Raw genomic sequence first — 20,683 nt, forward strand, 5'->3', positions numbered from 1 at the left:
GTGCTATGCGGCTGCTTCCCCCTAGCTATCTATTTTAAGTTTGGTAGTGTATATATGTCCATGCCACTCTCTAACTTCGTCCCAGCTTACCCCTCCCCCTCCCCGTGTCCTCAAGTCCATTCTCTACATCTTATAGCAGGTTTCTTAAAAGGACTTTATTTGAATGTAGTGTCTCTGACATTGTCCTCAATTCTTTTCATTCTTTCTTCTTTATTCTGCTCTGCTGTAGTTATTTCCACCATTTTATCTTCCAGGTCACTTATCTGTTCTTCTGCCTCAGTTATTCTGCTATTGATTCCTTCTAGAGAATTTTTAATTTCATTTATTGTGTTGTTCATCATTGTTTGCTCTTTAGTTCTTCTAAGTCCTTGTTAAACATTTCTGGTATTTTCTCCATTCTATTTCCAAGATTTTAGATCATCTTTACTATCATTACTCTGAATTCTTTTTCAGGTAGACTGCCTATTTCCTCTTCATTTGTTTGGTCTGGTGGGTTTTTACCTTGCTCCTTCATCTGCTTGTGTGATTCTCTGTCTTCTCATTTTGCTTAACTTACTGTGTTTGGGGTCTCCTTTTCACAGGCTGCAGGTTCATAGTTCCCATTGTTTTTGGTGTCTGTCTCCAGTGGCTAAGGTTGGTTCAGTGGATTGTGTGGGCTTCCTGGTGGAGGGGATTAGTGCCTGTGTTCTGGTGGATGAGGCAGGATCTTGTCTTTCTGGTGGGCAGGTCCACATCTGGTGGTGTGTTTTGGGGTGTCTTTGGCCTTATTATGATTTTAGGCAGCCTCTCTGCTAATGGATGGGGCTCTGCTCCTGTCTTGCTAGTTGTTTGGCATAAGGTGTCCAGCATTGTAGCTTGCTGGCCGTTGAGTGGAGCTGGGTCTTAGAGTTGAGATGGAGATCTCTGGGAGATTTTCGCCATTTGATATTACGTGGAGCTGGGAGGTCTCTGGTGGACCAGTGTCCTGAACTTGGCTCTCCCACCTCGGAGGCACAGGCCTGATGCCTGGCCAGAGCACCAAGACCCTGTCAGCCACACAGCTCAGAAGAAAAGTGAGAAAATAACAAAGAAAGAAAACAATTTTTTTAAGTTATTAAAAATTAAAAAAAATTTTAAGTAATTTAAAAAAAAGAAAGAAGAGAGCAACCAAACCAAAAAACAAATCCACCAATTATAACAAGTGCTAAAAACTATACAAAAAAAGACAGACAGAACCCTAGGACAAGTTGGTAAAAGCAAAGCTATACAGACAAAATCACACAAAGCAGCATACACATACACACTCACAAAAAGAAAAACTGGAAATTATATATATATAGATATCTATATAGATATATAGATATCTTTGCTCCCTAAGTCCACCACCTCAATTTCAGATGATTCATTGTCTCTTCAGGTATTCCACAGATGCAGGGTACATCAAGTTGACTGTGGGGATTTAATCCGCTGTCCTGAGGCTGCTGGGAGAGATTTCCCTTTCTCTTCCTTTGTTCGCACAGCTCCTGGGGTTCAGTTTTGGATTTGGACCCGCCTCTGCGTGTAGGTCGCCTAAGGGCGTCTGTTCTTCACTCAGACAGGACTGGGTTAAAGGAGCAGCTGATTCGGGGGCTCTGGCTCACGCAGGCCGGGGGGAGGGAGGGGTACGGATGCGGGGCGAGCCTGCGGCGGCAGAGGCCAGCATGACGTTGCACCAGCCTGAGGCGCGCCATGCGTTCTCCCAGGTAAGTTGTCCCTGGATCGTGGGACCCTGGCAGTGGCGGGCTGCACAGGCTCCCGGGAGGGGAGGTGTGGACAGTGACCTGCGCTTGCACACAGGCTTCTTGGTAGCGGCAGCCTTAGCGGCTCATGCCCGTCTCTGCGGTCCACGCTGATAGCCGCAGCTCGCACCCGTTTCTGGAGCTCATTTAGGTGGTGCTCTGAATCCCCTCTCCTCGCGCACCCAGAAACAATGGTCTCTTGCCTCTTCGGCAGGTCCAGACTTTTTCCCGGACTCCCTCCCGGCTAGCTGTGGTGCACTAGCCCCCTTCAGGCTGTGTTCACGCAGCCAACCCCAGTCCTCTCCCTGCGCTCCGACCAAAACCCAAAACCCGAGCCTCAGCTCCCAGCCCCACCCGCCCCGGCGGCCGAGCAGACAAGCCTCTCGGGCTGGTGAGTGCTGGTCGGCACCGATCCTCTGTGCGGGAATCTCTCCGCTTTGCCCTCCGTTCCCCTGTTGCTGTGCTCTCCTCCGCGGCTCCGAAGCTTCCCCCCTCCGCCACCCAGTCTCCGCCCGCGAAGGGGCTTCTAGTGTGTGGAAACCTTTCCTCCTTCACGGCTCCCTCCCACTGGTGCAGGTCCCGTCCCTATTCTTTTGTCTGTTTTTTCTTTTTCTTTTGCCCTACCCAGGTATGTGGGGAGTTTCTTGCCTTTTGGGGGGCCTGAGGTCTTCTGCCAGCGTTCAGTAGGTGTTCTGTAGGAGTTTTTCCACATGTAGATGTATTTCTAATGTATTTGAGGGGAGGAGAGTGATCTCCACGTCTTACCCTTCCGCCATCTTGAAGGTCTCCCTGGCCTCTTTATTAACTGATTTCCGCCCTTGATTTACTACAAATCTTTTTTGTATGCATTTTGTTAATAAATTCTTTACCTTCTTTCAGTTCAACACACTGTCACTGTTAGCAAAGCTTTCCTATTATTTCTTCAAATTCTTACTGCTCTTTAAAGATCCTTTAGTAGAATAATACATTTTTAATAAACCTGGAATATTTTAATGATTCATATTTAATTCTACAGTACAATTTATGTGAGACATACTACTCACACTTAAGTACTTCCTATTGTATTGTCTTTGTACTCTACGGTAATTTTCCCGCAATCCAAATACACAAATCTTTGCAATGTAACTTATGACCTCTAAAAACCACAGTGAGCCGTATTACAATTATCATATCCGTAGCCAAATCAAACTGAGTCAGCTTCTCTGTCAGCAATTTCAAGAGCTATACAATTTTTAAGAAAGTGAAACCTATACTTATTGTGCCTTCAGTAAATATAAATGTGACCTCCGAATGTGAGTAAACCTGTCACTAGATTATGCAAAGAGTTACCTTTCATAATAATGGGTCATTGAGGCGTCTCATTAATGTAAATAAACAATTACCAAAAAAAAAAGTATTCCTGTTCTTCTTGGAAAGAATGTTTTCCTTAACTCCAAAACACTGATAAAGTTTGGCATCGCTTTAAGCCCTTTCCTTTTCTTATCAGCCACAGACACATTTCCCAACAACTGCCACCCCCTCTCCAAAACAGTGCCTTTTTTTTTTTTTGTAAAAGGGAAAAAAAAAAAAGTGGGAAGGTAGCTACTGACCTTAGATCAAATAAGGTGATATTTAAGTTTCATTTTGAGATTTCTTTCACATTTCCGGGACCTAAGCTATGGAACAGAATATGGGATCTAGGATCATTTCTTTTCTAAGAACAAGTGCACAGTGTTGACTGGTGGGAAATGCATCTGAAGTTGACAAAAGAGATGGAGATAACCAGAACAAGATTAACCATTAGAGCCAAAAACTCAACTCCCAGAATAAACGACAAGAGATAAGGAAATAAGGTTTCTATAGCTTTCTTATTTTGAATAATTTTAAACAGAAAGGAAAGGATTTCGTGCTCATCCTCTTATAAAATACCTGCCAACTTTTAATTTTTTGATTTTCAATAACTTGAATAATTTCAACCTTAACAAGCACTATTCATCTGATCCCTTTGACTAAAAAAACTCTGGTGTTCAAAGTCTCCTTATCTATTCTAAAATTTCTGTTTAATGTACCAACATGACTTCTCTTCTTTACAAAAATGTCAAATCAATTTTGACTCCAGCTTCAAAAGTATGGAACAATATTTTTTCAGTATTCTGAGGGACTGATTCTTATGTCTAGCTCTCTAACAATTCCATCTGGATTCTAAAACTATTTTCATGCAATTTTTTAAATGGAAGAGACCTTAGAAATCAACTAGTCTATACCTCTTACTTTGCAGGTGCTAAGACTTGACCCTAAGCATAGTTAAGAAAACTCCTCCCAGGTCATTCAGCCAGTTAAAGTGATAACAGCTGAAAGTAATAAGACTTCCTGAAGCCTACTCCTATATTCTTGCACCAAGGAACTGGCAGGTAGAGGCTTACAAATTTGTTTTATGTAAAAGAAAATAATAACTTTTAATTAGTTAGGCAAGTAACTTAATAAAAGTGTTTTTCAAATGCTTAATAAGAATCTTCTGTAAAAGTTCATTTCCTTATACATTCTAAGAGTAGTATTATAACTGTTTGTATCTTTTCATTGCTTAACACAATTTTCTATTGCCACTCTAACAAATTAAAACAAACAAAGGGGTTTAAAATTAAAACAACAGCCATTTATAATCTCACCATTCTTCAGGACTGAAGTCTGTCAGGTTCGGCTGGGTACTCTGCTTAGCGTCTCAGAAGGCCAAAATCAAGCTGCCGGCTGGTCTGGGCCCTTATCTAGAGACTAGGGGAGAGTTCATTTCCAGGATCGTTAGGTTGTTGGCAAACTTCAATTCTGTGTAGGACTGGGGTCCTCATTTCTTTGCTGGCCTTTGGCAAAAGTTCATTCTTAGTTTCTAGAGGCAGCTTGCTTTCCTCTGCTCATGGCCCAGAATCTCCAAAGCCAGCAAAAGCACATGAAATCTTTCTCCCGCTTCGGATCGCTCTGACTTGTTCCACTGCATCTTCCCAACTTCCTCCTCTGCCTCTGCTTTTAAGGACTCCTGAGATTACATTGGGCCCACCTGGATAACCCAGGCTAGCCTCCTCGCTGACAACTGAAGGTCAACCTTAATTACAACCACAAAGTCTCTTTGCCAGTACGAGTTAACATATTCATGGGCACAATATCTCATCATATTCACTGTTCTGGGCATTACGGCATGGAATCTTGAGGACCAAAATTCTGCCTACTACACTTAGCACCTGTTTTATTGACATAACCTTAAAGATTTACTTTTTTTTTGAACAGATCCTATTGTTCAAACTTAACAACTCTAACAAAAATGTAAATTTTCACCCCTAACATTTATACGTCCATTTCCAGGAATGGCTCAGATTGGCCCTGCTTGGGTCCAATCACAGGGCCAGCTTTGTAGGGATATAACCAGTGCAATCACCTATGGGCCTCGACTCAGAAAAGCCCCACACTTGGGGCTTAATTAATACTCTTCAGGTGCTATCTTGACATTCTTAACACTTTGTTTTGTAAGTAAATTCCTATAGAAAATGGAGCATGTACTGAGGGTTTGTTTGAAAAAGAGTATATTTCTCTTTCATTTTTGCAGAATAGTTCCAACAGGTACAAATTCTAGGCTGGGATTTTTTTTTTCCTTTAGCACTTTAAAGATGTCATTCAGTTCTCTCCTGTATCCCCCCAATTGAAGAGTCGGCTAATATTTTTGCTTCTTTGAAAGTAATATCTTTTTTTTTTTCCTTTTACGAGGTTTCTCTTTTTTTTGGTTTTCAGTGGTTTGACTACCTACCCTGTGCCCTAATTGTGGTTTTTCACTGTATTTATCCTGATAGGATTTGTAGTACTTCTTGATTCTGTAGGTTGATATCTTTCATGAGTTCTACAAAATTCTTAGCCTTTATTTATTCAGGCTATTCCCCTCACCCATGGCCTAGATATTTTCTAACTGACCTATCAACCAGTTCACTATCCTCCCCACAGCTGTGTCTAATTTGCTGTTAAACTCATCTACTGAGTCCTTCACTTCAGTTATACTAGTTTTCATTTCTAGAATTCCTTTCAATTCTTTTTCTAGATTCTGATTCTCTAATGAAATCCATCTTTTCATCAATTTTTAATACATTGATTATAATTATTTTATAGCCCATGTCTGATAATTCCAAAAGCTAGAACACTATGAGAATGTTTCTAATGATTGTTGTTTTATATTTTTTTAATCTTGGTCCTGGCTTGCGATAGGCATGGTTTATTTTTACAGAATGTCAGATACTGTGTTTAAAACTTATAGACTCTGCATGATGTCTCTTGTTTCTGGCAATGACAGACAGTTAAAGGAAAGGCAGATCACCTTAAAATCAACTGAGTTTATCAGAGGCTGCATTTCAATTTTTGTAACTTAATAGTCTATTTCTAGTTCTCTGTAACTCCTAGGATGTAGCCCTTCAGGGGTCCCAATTAAAAGTTTAGAGTGTTTTACCAGGGTCCTGCATCTTCCTCCCTGAATTCTAGTTTGTGACCTCTTAGCAATGTGAAACTGCCAAAAATTATGCTCAGCATCTCCCATCTTAGCTGCCACTGCTTGGCTTCTCAGCCTCATAGCCCGTACTGTCATTAAGTGACAAATAACCCAAGGTGAAAAGTGGCACTGAATACAGGGCTCACCTCAGTGTGTTTCTCTTCACTCTGGGATCTTTGCCCTTTGGTAGTACTACAATGCCTGTAGATATTCTTTTTAATATAGCTTTTTCATTTTTTCAGTATGGGCCTTAGCTTGAAATAAACTAATCTATCATACCTGAAAGTGGAGATCAGATGTTGCTGATCTTAGTGGCCTCGCTTTATGTATGCATCCATATCTTATCTTCCAAAAGTATTAAAGACAGGTTGACATACCTATGGGATAGTTTATTTTTCTGTTTTATCTTCTGCTTGAAAGCTAAACCATTTACTTCTTAAATTTTTCAATTATTTCTCTGTTAGAATTATTATTTCAACTTATATTCAAAATGTTTCTCCTTAATAGTTCAAGCTGGCTCCTTATGTATAACATATAAGGTGTATTTGGGAGCATTTGGGAGCACCTTCACTATAAATGCTGTCTTGCACTTTTTTTTTTAAATAGGGTAACAGTGTTCACAGAGACTGGATTTTTTTCACAATAAGTTACGTAAGTACCCACTATTTCAAAGAATGCTGCATGTATAACTGTTCTTTGACAACTTCTAGTCATCTCTCAAAGCATATAAGATTTATGAAACGGGTTGAGCAGAAGCTATGGATATCTCCTATAGTTACATTACCATAAAATCTCAATAATTCAAAATTGAAGTTTATGATCACTGAAACATTTCTATGCTATAATTTGAGCCTGAACTAAGAAAATGTTTTATTGTATAATTAAATATATAAAAATTGTGAAGGCAGTTTATCCTACTCAAGAAAGGAAATTGCTTTTAAGGACTACCTTAAGGGCACCAACTTTCTGTATGCCTCTGAAGAGTATTTATAAAATCATTTAATCTATATCAGACAATAGCAACAATACTTACACTATCTCATTTTTTAAGTATTATTTGTAAATATACTTAGTAATGAATGCAAATTATTATGTATAATTGAAAGTGCCAAAAACTAAATCTATCATCAAAACAAATTGCAGCCCAGGATTTCACTCTCCAGCATTTTTACTATCAATTAATTAAAGACAAAAAACAAAAACCTAGGCACTTCTTCCTACCTATAGAACCTTTCTTTGAAAGTCATGTTATTTATAAATTTGTGTTCCTGAAATGTACGATATTAACTACAAACTCAAAAAAAAAAATTTGGCTCTAAACCAAAAAAAAACTAGGAATAAGTATAGATAGACTAGTATGACACTAGTAATCACAATTATATTCTCCCAGCTCAACAGATTAACTGGCTTTTAATACAATTATAGGTCATTATTCAGTATTATCATTGCCCTGGGCATTTGTTTCAAAACATGAATTTCGTATTTTAGCAGACTGCAATTAATTTCCCTTGGTGGGCCAAGGGACCTTTAAAGATTTATGAGCACTCAAGACACAAAGGAACTAACACCTTCCCCCCCCACCTGCACCCCAAGGGCTCTATTCTATTTCATCTATTTCCCTGGCACAGTTCTTCATAACTCTTTGCTCATATTTACTGCTACAGATGTAGCCATCACAGTCAGAAAATGGCAATTAGTTTAGCATGTTGCAAACCAGCTGTCAAAATTGTATGCAGCCTGTATGTTCATAATAAAGTATTATTGCTATTAATAAAGAGACAACATTTCAGGAACCACTGTATCAGAAATTTCATTACAGAAATGGGGATAATCTGATAGATGTAGAGATACAAGGGTCTGCATGACTTCTTTGCTAAGAATGAGTAAGTATCCTCAACCAAACCATCACCACAGTATACAAAGGCTTTATAGTTTGACAGTAAAGAACACTGGATTTGATGGGAAGCCCTTCAAACCTTCGCTCTTCCATTTACCAGCCAGCTGTATGTTAACAAGCAAGTTACTTAACCTCTCTGTACCTCAGTGTTCTCATCTATAAAATAGGAATAACAACAGTACCTACTTTACTGGGGTTTATTTTAGTGAGGATTAAATAAAAATGAATGTAGAACTAAGCCCAGTGACTGGAAAATGATAAAGTCAATAAATATTAAAAACACATGGAAAGATGCTCAACATCACTAATTATGAGAGAAACGCAAATCAAAACTACAATGAGGTATCACCTCATACCAATCAAAATGGCTATCAACAAAAAGTCTACAAACAATAAATGCTGGAGAGGGTGTGGAGAAAAGGGAACCCTCCTACACCGGTAGTGGGAATGTAAATTGGTGTACTCACTATGGAAAACAATATGGAGGCTCCTTAAAAAACTAAAAATAGAGCTACCATATGATTCAGCAATCCCACTCCTGGGCATATATCTGGAAAAGACAAAAACTCTAATTCAAAAAGATACATGCACCCCCATGTTCATAGCACCACTATTTACAATAGCCAAGACATGGAAGCAATCCAAATGCCCATCAAGAGACAACTGGTGAGATATATGTAAGAAGATGTGAGTAGAAAGATACACAAACACACACACACACACACACACATATACATACACACAATGGAATATTACTCAGCCATATAAAAAGAATGAAATATTGCCATTTGCAGCAACATGGATGGACCTAGAAAATATCATACTGAGTGAAGTTGTCAGAGAAAGACAAATATTATATGATATCACTTACATGTGGAATCTAAAAAATAATACGAATATTGCAAAACAGAAACAGATTCACAGACATAGAAAACAAACTTATGGTTACTAAAGGGGAAAAGGAGGTAGAAAGGAATAAATTAGGAGTATGGGATTAATAGATACAAACTGTATACATAAAATAGGTAAGCAACAAGGATTTACTATATAGCACAGGGAACAATATTCAGTAATAACCTGTAGTGGAAAATAATCTGAATCACTGTGCTGTGCACCTGAAACTAACACAATATTGTAAATCAACTATATATCAGTAAAGAATAAATAAATAAATGATTTTTTAAAAATAAAGGGACTTCAGTACTACAAGAAAAAAAATATTGTGGTTACTTTTTTTTCTCTTTGTAGATTGCATGTCTTTTTCCCTTTGCCTTTGGACTTGATCATCCCAACACTCTCACCAACACAGTGTTTTCCTGTCTTTGGGAGTCTGCTTTGCTTCATAGGAGATACATTAGTATTTTTCCACCTCAGACTTTAGGATCTCATCTTAGTTCACCTTAGACACACTCCAGGAAAGCAGCAGTGTACAATGGAAAAAGGTTTAGACACAGAATTTGTCCAACTGAAACGTAATGTATGTCACATAGGTAATTTCAAATTTTCTATGAGCCACATTAAAAAGGAACAAGAAACAGGTGAAATTAATTATAATAATATATTTTATTTGACTGAACATATCCAAAATATTAACATTTTAACAAGCGGCAGTAGCCACACTTCAAGTGCTCAATAGCCACATATGCCTACTATATCAGGCAATAGAGATTTAGAGTCAAATGGACCTGGATTCAAATTCTAGTTCTGCCAATTACTTGCCATTTACCTGCCAAATCTCAGTTTCATCACATTAAAAATAACTATGTCCACAAGATTTATTGTATACAGAAGTAGCAATATAATGTTGTACATATGAAACATATAATGTTATAAACCAGTTACCTAAATAAACAATAACTTAAAAAATAAATGTCTACCTCCCACAAAAATAAAATAATAACTATCTCCAGATACTGTTATGAGAATTAAAATGGCATACACAAAGAACTTAACGCAAGGCCTGACATACAGGGGTGCTCATTAAGTGAGAATTCCCTCACCCTAACCTTCTACTGTAAAACTGAATGCTGGCTCAATACAGAATAATCTGTGCCCTAGCCTTATTTCCTTCCCTTCTACCCCTACTACTAACTATAGCCTTTTGCCCCACCTTCACAGCTCTACCTCCTGGCTTCCTAGTATCTATAAACTTCACTGTGTGGACTTCTAGAAGCCATGGAACCTCTTAGTCATGACCTAAGTATGTGGTCCTAAGAAATGAAGAGACCTGTGCCTGAAAACTTCCTTCTCCTCTGACCCTGTCTCATCCATCTCCCCAGCAGTTGCCACTGCTGCAGCTTCCCCGGCAACTGCCATCAACAGCAATGCTTCCTCACCAGAGACAGACTGACCCTCCAACACTGAAAAGGATTATTCTACAAAATAACTGGCCAGACCCTCCAAAAGTGTCAAGGTCAAAAAAGATAAACAGTGACCAAGGAACTGTCACAGATTAAAAGAGACTAGAGAGACACGAAAAATAAAAATGAAGTATAGGATTCTGGGTAGGATCTTGGTATAGAAAGAGGACATTAGTGGGAAAATCAGTGAAATTCAAACAAGGTCTGTAGAGTAGTTAATAGTATTATATCAATGTCAATTTCCTGGTCTCCATAATTGTCCTGTGGTTGTGCATAATGTTAAAATTGGGGGGATATAAGATGAGTAAGGTCTGAGGAGCTAATGGATAACATGGTGATGATAGTTAATAACACTGTATTATATAACTGAACTTGGCTAAGAGAGTAAATATTCTCACGGAATGAAATTTCTTACAATAGAAGTCTGCTCTGCTACATCCTGTGTTCCTGTAACATGAATTAGCTCATAGGCAACTGGTGAGAAAGAATGGAGAAAGAATTTTCAGTGTAAAGCAGAAGCTGCACTGGTTCACATCCAATTTTCTTCCCAGATCATTAATGTTTTGCCTCATTAATAATAACAGCTGAAGGCTAAGTACACTAAAGGCAGCAAGCTAAGAAGGAATCAGTATTATACATTCAACCTTCCTCCTAGAAATGCTTAAAGCAAGGTTAACCGGGATCTTTGTTTTCAAAAAAGAATAAAGTTATAAATAAATAAATAAAACAAAGTAACACAAAACAATGAGCTGAGCATACATCTCTGGGATCAGTACATTTTATACAAAGCTTGCAATCTTTCCTCTACTTGCAACTTCTGATAATAATGCCCCTGGCCCTTGTAAATATAGATAGCCTCAACCCTTCTTTATATAGTCTTCCATCAAGCTACCTTCACCTTTTTTGTTTTAAGTAAAATCCGACATTTACTGCAGTGTTTGTTTATTAGAAAGTTCATATGTCTTTTAAATGGTGCTATTGGAATTGGTGTTATTTTCATTAGTGCTCTGGTTACAAACATGCATAAGCCCTAGTAACTTAAGTATGAATTTACGAACTACGTTTTCCAGAAATGCATATATAATATTATCGTAAAAATGCTGCATTTCCACATAGTCTGAATACATAAAATGCTATCCGAGGATAATTTAAAATATAAACTGTCAAACTACCTTGTTTCCAAAGATTACTTATATATCAATAAAATGTGTTATTAATACCAATATTATATTTATCATATTTTATATTTAGCCATAAATTCAAAATTTAGTCATGCATTTCCGTATTAGTCACACATTTCTTACATAGATAGGATACTCTAATGTAAGGACATGTGTCTAGAAAGCATTTTTGTTCATAAAACTAAAAAGATACTTTAAACAGTGTCTTTTACTATATTACATCATGCTAAAGAAGATTTTAGTATAAGACTTTTGGTTCATAAAAAGAAAGCAACAATTACTGCTTAATGATTATTTGTTATTAAATAACATGATACCAATCACTAAGCATTCTTATATGTAAATAGCTCCTGCTAGCAACAAGCATTATGAAAGAAAATTTGTGTTATTTGTACATGACAGAGATATAGCACAATTAACTCATTAAAAATACAGTTCAACTGAAGTAGCTACAATTCAGTATATCAACCTCAATTTGAATACACTATTTCTGAAATTAATTTATATAATAAATATCAATTACTTTAATATTTACATAAATGAATAGTGTTCTCTTTTTTACATAGTCTATGATATGCTAGGGTACTGTTATGGACCCATGCAACCCTGAATTTTAAGGAGCCTTTTTTTTTTCTCCCAACTACCTATTCAAATTCACTGTGTTAGAGATAGTATGTTTCTCATAGAAAAAAGTTACTGCACGATTGTCTGCTTATAGTGTGACCTCTTTCACTTGGGTGGGTATCCTCTCCACCACTAAGCGAGGATGTAACCTTGTCAAACCAAAGGCAAAAGAATAATGAGTGCACGACAGGCTAACCCAGCATGGAAAGGTTGTTAAGGAGGTTGCATAAACAGTTCCCCGAATGACAAAATAAAAGTATACTCCAAAGAGTAGGTTAATATTAAAGAAAGCACTCAAGAACATGAGAAGCATTTAATTCCCATCCTTGGATGGCTGCCATACAAAACTTCACTCAAATTTATTTCATTAGTTACTGACCAGATTTACTTAATATGTTTTCAAATCTTGGTAGAACAGGTTTGACTGAGACACATTTAGAAAATATCTATTTCCACAAAGTACTAGCCAAAGGTAAGTATGAACTAGTAGATAACGTTTTGCTTTTACCAATTATAAATTATCACCCAACAAAAGACAATCATTCCAATTCAAGAATCAGAACTATAAGTTGGAAGTCTTCACCAAACAGGATTTTACTATCATTAAAACAAGTAACAGTAACTGCTACATTAATTGCCACTCCAAAGCACTACCTGGCATAACAGGGAATCATATTAAAACATTTTTATAAGTAGCTGAAACCAGCAGAAATTAGGCAAGTTCTGTTGCAGTCTTCTCAATATAAATTTACTTTTAAAATAAACAAACAAATCTCAAGCATGTACTAGGACTATCATTGTGTCAGTTATGTACATTTTGACATTCCTTTTCTACACTATGATTGGAATGAAATTTTTGTTCCGGACCAGTCTTAATACTTTAACAGAGAAACAGTGCCACCTTTTGGTCCCAAACAAAAGCCTCCAGTCTACTAGTCTTCCAAACTTCCTTTTTTCAGTTAAATTACCGATATATATAAATGTCACTGAATTTCATGTCACAATTATCATCGTCTAGAAATATTTTGTAGCTACACAAGCTAATAAACCACGAGAATAACTTAAGAGTTGCTTCCAAAATGTGGAATTTCAAAATTACCCAAATACCAAGTTCATGTACTCTAGATCATCAATATAATAATTTCTAATCAACATTTCATTAAACACGTTCTGCCAAATCCAGGTATGTCAGTCAACTAATATATTTTAAGTATAAAAGAAAAATCCTTTCTTATAGCACTTACATTTCAAAATTGATTTTGAAAAATGCATTATATCAATATTTTAAATGGACCTATTAATTTCATAATTGACAATATGGTAGAAACAGTGAATTGCTAGTTAAATCAGATAATTATAAATAATTTTATATATGAATATAGTATGTTTCTGATTTACTTACACTAATGACACAATGTCACCACGTTGTACTTCAAAATTCCTCACTTTCCAGTGGTTCAAAAGCACCACATCAGATGACTGGCTCCCCCCAGGATTTAAAGAAGGCTAAAAAATAAGATGAAAGAGACACATCTATCATTTGTATTTTTCATTCTTCATGGTTCCTTGCACTTCATAGCTGTAGTGCAGTGCAATAAAACATTTCTAATATGGTAGCTTTCAACAAATTGCTGTTCTAAAATAACTGTAAATGATGAGTTTTCAAAAAGGCTCGTTGGGATTCTTCACAGAGAACCAGAAAAAAAAACTACATTACCAATACTTATTTGAAAGGAAAACGTGCTAGATTTTCAAATCTTTACTAAACTCCAACAAAGAGCATGGAAACCTGTAAGAAGAATTAAAAGGAAAAAGTGAATCCAACCTCCCAACAAAATATCCGGATAGGATCTAATTCCACAGTAAGTACACATTATCGTTCCATCTGGAGAAAAGAAGAAATAATCTCAAATCAACCAGGAAAATACCCATATGAAGAAGTAAAGGGACCAGAAGAAACGAGTGATAGGATAATCTTGGAAAATATGGGAATTTGCCGATTTGACCTCTTTTCTCCAGGGAGCATGCAACAAGGGTCCTGGCTCCAGTTTAAGCCTAATAAGTAACCTTCACCTTAGGATTCAGACAAGTCTAGATGTGCCTAAGGATTGATGGGGCAAAAACTGAGAAACATTTCGTGTAAGAATTCACCTTAAGGTCAGGAATCATCTAGCCATAAAAAACTGACTGAGGAGCCATAAAGCCAACATACCTGTCACCTGGACAGGGGTGCAGAAAAAGCCAATGGATATCAAGTCTGAAACCTGATGGTGGACAAAAGAATGAGAAAAAGTAGGAGAGCTTTTTCACCATTGACCCTCCAGGGTCTCTGAGAATGTCATAGGGGAAACAGCAATTTCTGCGGTGGTGGGAAAGGTACCAAACCACAGCTGAGGCACTCCACCTTCACAGATGGTGGCCGCAAGAGGAGACACAGCCACAGCAACCAGGGCAGGAGCGAGGAAAACAGTGCATGCCAGACAACAGCCCGTCCCTGGAGCAGTAGTGACATACTCTTTTTTAAAGATTCCTGGTATTACTTGTAGGTTCTACAAAGCAGATGTGGGCAAAGCTGTAGAAATTCTGCATGGGGGCTATTATCATGATCTTATTTTTGACTCCCCAGATTTTTTGTGGCCAAAAAATATTGATTATCCTTGGGAGTCTCAAACCCTTCTACAGCTTCTGCAACTCCTTTATGCGATAATGCCTAAATATCTCTAACTTTAGTTTTGAATTCCCTGCTAATCATCACTTGACTATCTGACATAAAATTCAACATGATTAAATGGAATTTGTCATCATTTCCTACCAAAACAATTTTCTTCCTTATTTTCTTACATCCTATTTACCATTTCCCCAGTCAACCAACTTAAAATCTTAATTTATCTTTTTACTTCATTTTCAACCAGTCACCAAGCTAAAGGGATTTTCTTTTCATAATATTTTTCACTAATGGCCCATCTTGTCTCCTCTCTACCAACATATTTCAAGCACCAGTCATCATATAACTTCATGCACCTATACTAGTCAGTCTCTCATCTCCAACTCAAAAATGCATTATTCTATTTCTTTATAACTATAAAATCTTAAGTTACTTAACTTTATTATACTCCAATTTCCCTACTAGTAAAATGGTGATATTTAGTAACTATTCTCTAACTAATAATTAAATAATAATAATAGCCAATACTTGCCGAGTACTTACCATGTGCAAGACATTGTTCTAAGGGCTTTACAAATATTAACTTATTCGGTGAGATCATGCATTTAAAGTGCTTAGAATAGTTCTTAGCCCATAGTTAAGCTCTCAATAACTTCTATTATTGATATTACTAAATCAAAACTTTAATTAGAGGTAGTTTTGTACCCTTTCCCCAGGTTCCTCCTCTGGCTCTATCCCTAATAAGGAACAGAGCTGATATGGCAGGATAAATCCAAGGGGCTTTGTTGGGCCATGGTGCTAGGGTATGGAGCTTTTGCCATCACACAGTAGGGTTAAGCTAAAAGTCACGCTTCCATAGGGGTTTATTCTTTCTCATCCATATTTCTCATTCATATTCTCTATTTCTTCCTCTCCTTCTCTGTCTTTGAGTTCTGTATCTTGCAAGTCCTTTCCCCTTATTTCTTTGTATTTCTCTTCCTACATAATTGATGTGGCAAAGGTGGCCTAGGGGGAGACCACCTGCACATAAAGAGAAAATCTCCTTTCCATTGCACTTGCACTGGGCCCGTTTCTTTTCCTTGCCATCAGAGTAGTGAAGAACAAAAGTGATTTAATTATTTCCAACTGCTCTTCCTTAGTGTCCTTTATTGTTTTTCAAAAGTTTGTGATTACAACTCTTAATAAGAAAGGCATTTTACACTTTACCCAATACACACATGCACGAATACACACATCTGAACAAAATGCCACAAAATAATAATTACCTTTGCTTCAAACACCCTGATATTTTCTTTCTCTCTTAATCTATGTTTTTAAAATTCTGTCTATAGCCAACCATATTAATTTCCCATCCACTATTATTGATTTGCAACCTACAAATAAATTGTAACCCGCAGTGCTAACACCATAGCTTTACATGATTCTTCTTTAACCATTATCCTATGAAGGCTGCTTTCTTCTGGAATTCTACCATCAGTTCTTTCATCTCTGCTTTATATTATTTCCTTAGAAAAGGTCATCACTATTCTCAGTTGCAAATACCACCCATATACCTATGACTGTTAAAAGTAAAGTCCCAAATCACTTCCTCCTCTATACTCAATACATAGCACTGCATACTACAACACTTTGCATACTGTGATGTCAGTTTTATTTACCTGTCTCCACATCTAAACGGGAAGCACTTTATCCATTATTGTGACCCCTAGTTAAATTTATACCCTACCCCCCAACTGCATTTCTGAAATTCTAGAACATAATTCTAATTGGTTGCTGGGCATCAAATTTGATCAAGCTGTTCCCCTACTTAAAACCCTTCACTAGCTTCCTGACACTACCAACATGACTGTCTTCAACATAAAAATGAAGAGACAGGGCTTTCCTGGTGGCGCAGTGCTTGAGAGTCCACCTGCTGATGCAGGGGACACGGGTTCGTGCCCCGGTCCGGAAAGATCCCACATGCCGCGGAGCGGCTGGGCCCGTGAGCCATGGCCGCTGAGCCTGCACGTCCGGAGTCTGTGCTCCACAACGGGAGAGGCCACAACAGTGAGAGGCCCACGCACCACAAAAAAATAAATAAATAAAAATCAAGAGACATATGATCTGCAGGACCCTACCAATCCCCACTTACATGGTTCCTACAAGTTATACTAAACCACAAGCAGTGCTCTCTACACACAGGTTAGTTCCTCACACTCGCAAGGCATCATCTAAGCAAAATTCCTGCCTGAAATGTTTCCCCCCCTTTCCCTCTTCCCACAATCTGTTTAACTCATACTTCAAAACAACACTTGAGGGCCCCGCCCTGTCGCCACGTTGTTCCCTTGGTGCTGGACGGGAGCAACTGCAGTCGGACCTGGGCAGTGCCGCCGACGCCTCCTGCCCGCCGAGTCCTCGACCCTCTCTTTCCTCACTGCACCCGGACGGGCTGGCCCGGAGCTCCCGGGCTTCCTCCGTGTGGCCACGAGAAACTCCCTGCACTCCTATATTGAGCCTGGCACAGTGGTGAACGGCTTTTCCTGCGGTCCGTGTCCAAGTGGATCTTCCCGACAGCCCTAGAGATAATGATGATATTTGAACTGAACAATTAAGGGTTCTGAAATCAGACATTTTGAGATTAAAAATGGCAGGAAAATCATTACTTTTTAAAGTAATTCTCCTTGGACATTGGTGGAGTTGGGAAGAGTTCTCTAATGAACAGATATGTGTCTAATAAGTTGGATACCCAGCTCTTCCATACAATAGGTGTGGAGTTTTTAAATAAAGATTTGGAGGTGGATGGACATTTTGTTACCATACAGATTTGGGACACGGCCGGTCAAGCGTGACTCAGAAGCCTGAGGACGCCATTTTACAGAAGTTCTGACTGTTGCCTGCTTACTTTCGGTGTCGATGATTCTCAAAGCTTCCAGAATTTGAGTAACTGGAAGAAAAAATTCATATATTATGCGGATGTGAAAAAGCCCGAAAGCTTTCCTTTTGTGATTTTGGGTAACAAGGTTGACATCAGCGAGCGGCAGGTGTCTGCAGAAGAATTTCAAGCCCGGTGCAGGGACAACAGAGACCATCCTTACTTTGAAACAAGTGCAAAAGATGCCACGAATGTCACAGTGGCCTTTGAGGAAGCAGTTCGAGGAGTGCTTGCTACCGAGGATAGGTCAGATCACTTGATTCAGACAGACACAATTAGTCTGCAACGAAAGCCCAAGCCCAGCTAGCTCATCTTGCTGTTGAAGTTAGAGAGGTTGCCTGTGCGATCTAACCAGCTCATACACTTGCACAGATAAGCACAGGGTGGAGACGAGAATTGGTGTTTGCAGCGATGGATCATGTACTCATAAAATTAAACTAACCATATTACTGCCTTGTTAGTGGGTGGGAGAAGGGACACAACCACTCACAGGAGACTCTATTTACTCAGTAATGGCACCTTACATTTATAAGTTGTAACGGTTGTCTAATAATGTTTAATTTAAATATGTATGTTACAGAGCTAATAAATGAGATGACCAAGACTTTATAATTACAACAAAACACTTGAGTATTCTAGAAGTTACTGTTTTTTCCCTGGGAAAATGGAGAACTACTTTTTCTATGTGTATATTTTTATGTAATTAGCATTCTGTTCCTGGTTCAGGGAAAACATGTCCTAAAGCAATAATGTTAGATATTAAAATCCAGAAACAAAAAAAACTTGAATTCCGTGAGGCAATCTCATAGGAATTCTTTCCTATCACTCGTTATCTCTCCTCTCCGTTCCCATCTTCAGTCTCCATTAGGTGATCAAAACCCCCAAGTTCCCCATCAAAACCTGTGACTGCTGCTATCATAGCAGTTTTAAGCACATATTATAATTATTGGATGGTCTCTCTCTCCAAGAGTCTATAAGCATTTTGAGAACAGATTATTTCTTATGTCTGTGTTCTTGATACGTGGGCAAGTAAGGATGTTAATAAATTTTAGTGGAAAGAATTTTTTTAAAATCAATTAATGAAATTTCCAAAGACTCCCCAAATCAACATGCCCAAAACAGAGACCATATTCCATCCTAGCCCCAAAATATACTTCCATACTCTCCTCCTTAGTTAACAGTTTCACCACTCACCTTATCCCCCATACTACAAAACTCTTGAGTCCTTCTCAACTTCTCTCTCCAAGAATTTCCCTCTTCCCAGAATGCCTTTTCCCTACTTGGAAAAATTCTGTTTATCTTTCAAAGCCCAGCTCAGATGATGGTGACTTCTCTGTGAAGCCTTAAAACAAAACACAACAAAACTTGAAGTTCCCTTGCAGAAATTAGGAAATTACATCCTGGTGCTCCATGTTTAGGGACAGAATAATCCCTATTGACTCAAATCTTGACACTTGCATTCATCTTTCCCTTACAGAATCAATCATCTACCAACTTTTCTAATGTTAATTGTTAGAACCAAAAGCTAATGCATTGTAAACAAAAGATTTATGTAGGAGAAAAAAAAAAAAAAACCCAGAAGGAAGCACGTCTAATTTCAAGCAATAAAATATTAGAATCATTAGTCAACACCTGGAAGACCTTGTTTGATTTTTACAAAGGAAACAATAGTTTTCTTTTTTACCTTTCCTCTCCTCCACAAGGCTAAATTAATCATTCCCCCACCTGTGCTCCCTTAGCAATTTAGGTAAACTTCAGGGATAGCTCTTAAAACCTTATTACAGATATTTGCCTATACATATGACTCTTTCACTGTAAGTTTCTCAATTGAAGGAACCATACTTTATTCATTTTTGTATGCCCAATCCCAGAACAGTGGCTGGAAAATAGTATTTCTATACTTTGAAGTTTAAAAGATTAAAGGTGTTTGAAAGTATATTTAACTAAGATGTTTCCCAAGCAATGTACGTTATCTAAACAATGTATACATCTCTTGGACTTCCCTGGTGGCACAGTGGTTAAGAATCTGCCTGCCAATGCAGGGGACACGGGTTCGAGCCCTGGTCTGAGAAGATCCCACATGCCGCAGAGCAACTAAACCCGTGCGCCACAACTACTGAGCCTGTGCTCTACAGTCCGTGCTCTGCAACAAAAAGAAGCCACTGCAATGAGAAGCCCACACGCCACAATGAAGAGTAGCCCCTGCTTGCCGCAACTAGAGAAAGCCCACGTGCAGCAACAAAGACCCAACGCAGCCAAAAATTAATTAATTAATTATTTTTTAAAAAATAAACAATGTATACGTCTTCCAAGAAAATATACTCTGGATGAGTAAGTTCAGTAAAAAAATTTTTGTGTTGCATCAAGTAGGCAATTTAAGCATTAGGAATAAAGTTGGACAGTGCTTTGTTAGTATCCATAATAAGATAATGTTAATCAAAACAGAATAAAATTTTCTTTACAATTCATTTATAAATGTAAATAACACTTATGAATATTAATAACACTTTTCATAAAGAGAAAATTTCTGTAATTGGGAAACTGTTCCTATAGCACTATAAAAACCATAGTTGTTTGTACTTCAATTAAAATTTTTTTAAAAAATAAGTACACTTTACTTCTTGAGTTTTCTAAAACAACTTTTCAGGAGAAAAATAATGCACTAACTTCAAAATGAAAATTTTATATAAGAAATGAAGAAAACTTCATTTGGATGATGCAATTTTAGAAAAATTAGTAAACCATGTTATTTCTTGGAAATTTTACATCTTGTTTTTCCCTGTGGTAAGGGCA

At 37.8% G+C, this 20,683-nt stretch overlaps 1 protein-coding gene and 1 pseudogene across 2 annotated transcripts in view; one reads left to right on the top strand and one right to left on the bottom strand.

The window, feature by feature from the left end:
* IMMP2L (inner mitochondrial membrane peptidase subunit 2) overlaps positions 1 to 20,683 on the bottom strand; it is an 889,815-nt gene that overhangs the window by 781,749 nt on the left and 87,383 nt on the right. The window contains exon 4 of the mRNA XM_082631606.1: positions 13,717 to 13,820. Coding sequence (XP_082487732.1) covers positions 13,717 to 13,820 — 104 coding nt within the window. The remainder of the gene's footprint in view (positions 1 to 13,716; positions 13,821 to 20,683) is intronic.
* LOC309810325 (ras-related protein Rab-9A-like) lies at positions 17,386 to 18,197 on the top strand (annotated as a pseudogene). The gene has a single exon. The product of its transcript is annotated as a ras-related protein Rab-9A-like (transcript).

This window comes from Mesoplodon mirus, assembly GCF_964341445.2.
Source record: "Mesoplodon mirus genome assembly, chromosome: 9".
NCBI classification, from domain to species: Eukaryota; Metazoa; Chordata; class Mammalia; order Artiodactyla; family Ziphiidae; genus Mesoplodon; species Mesoplodon mirus.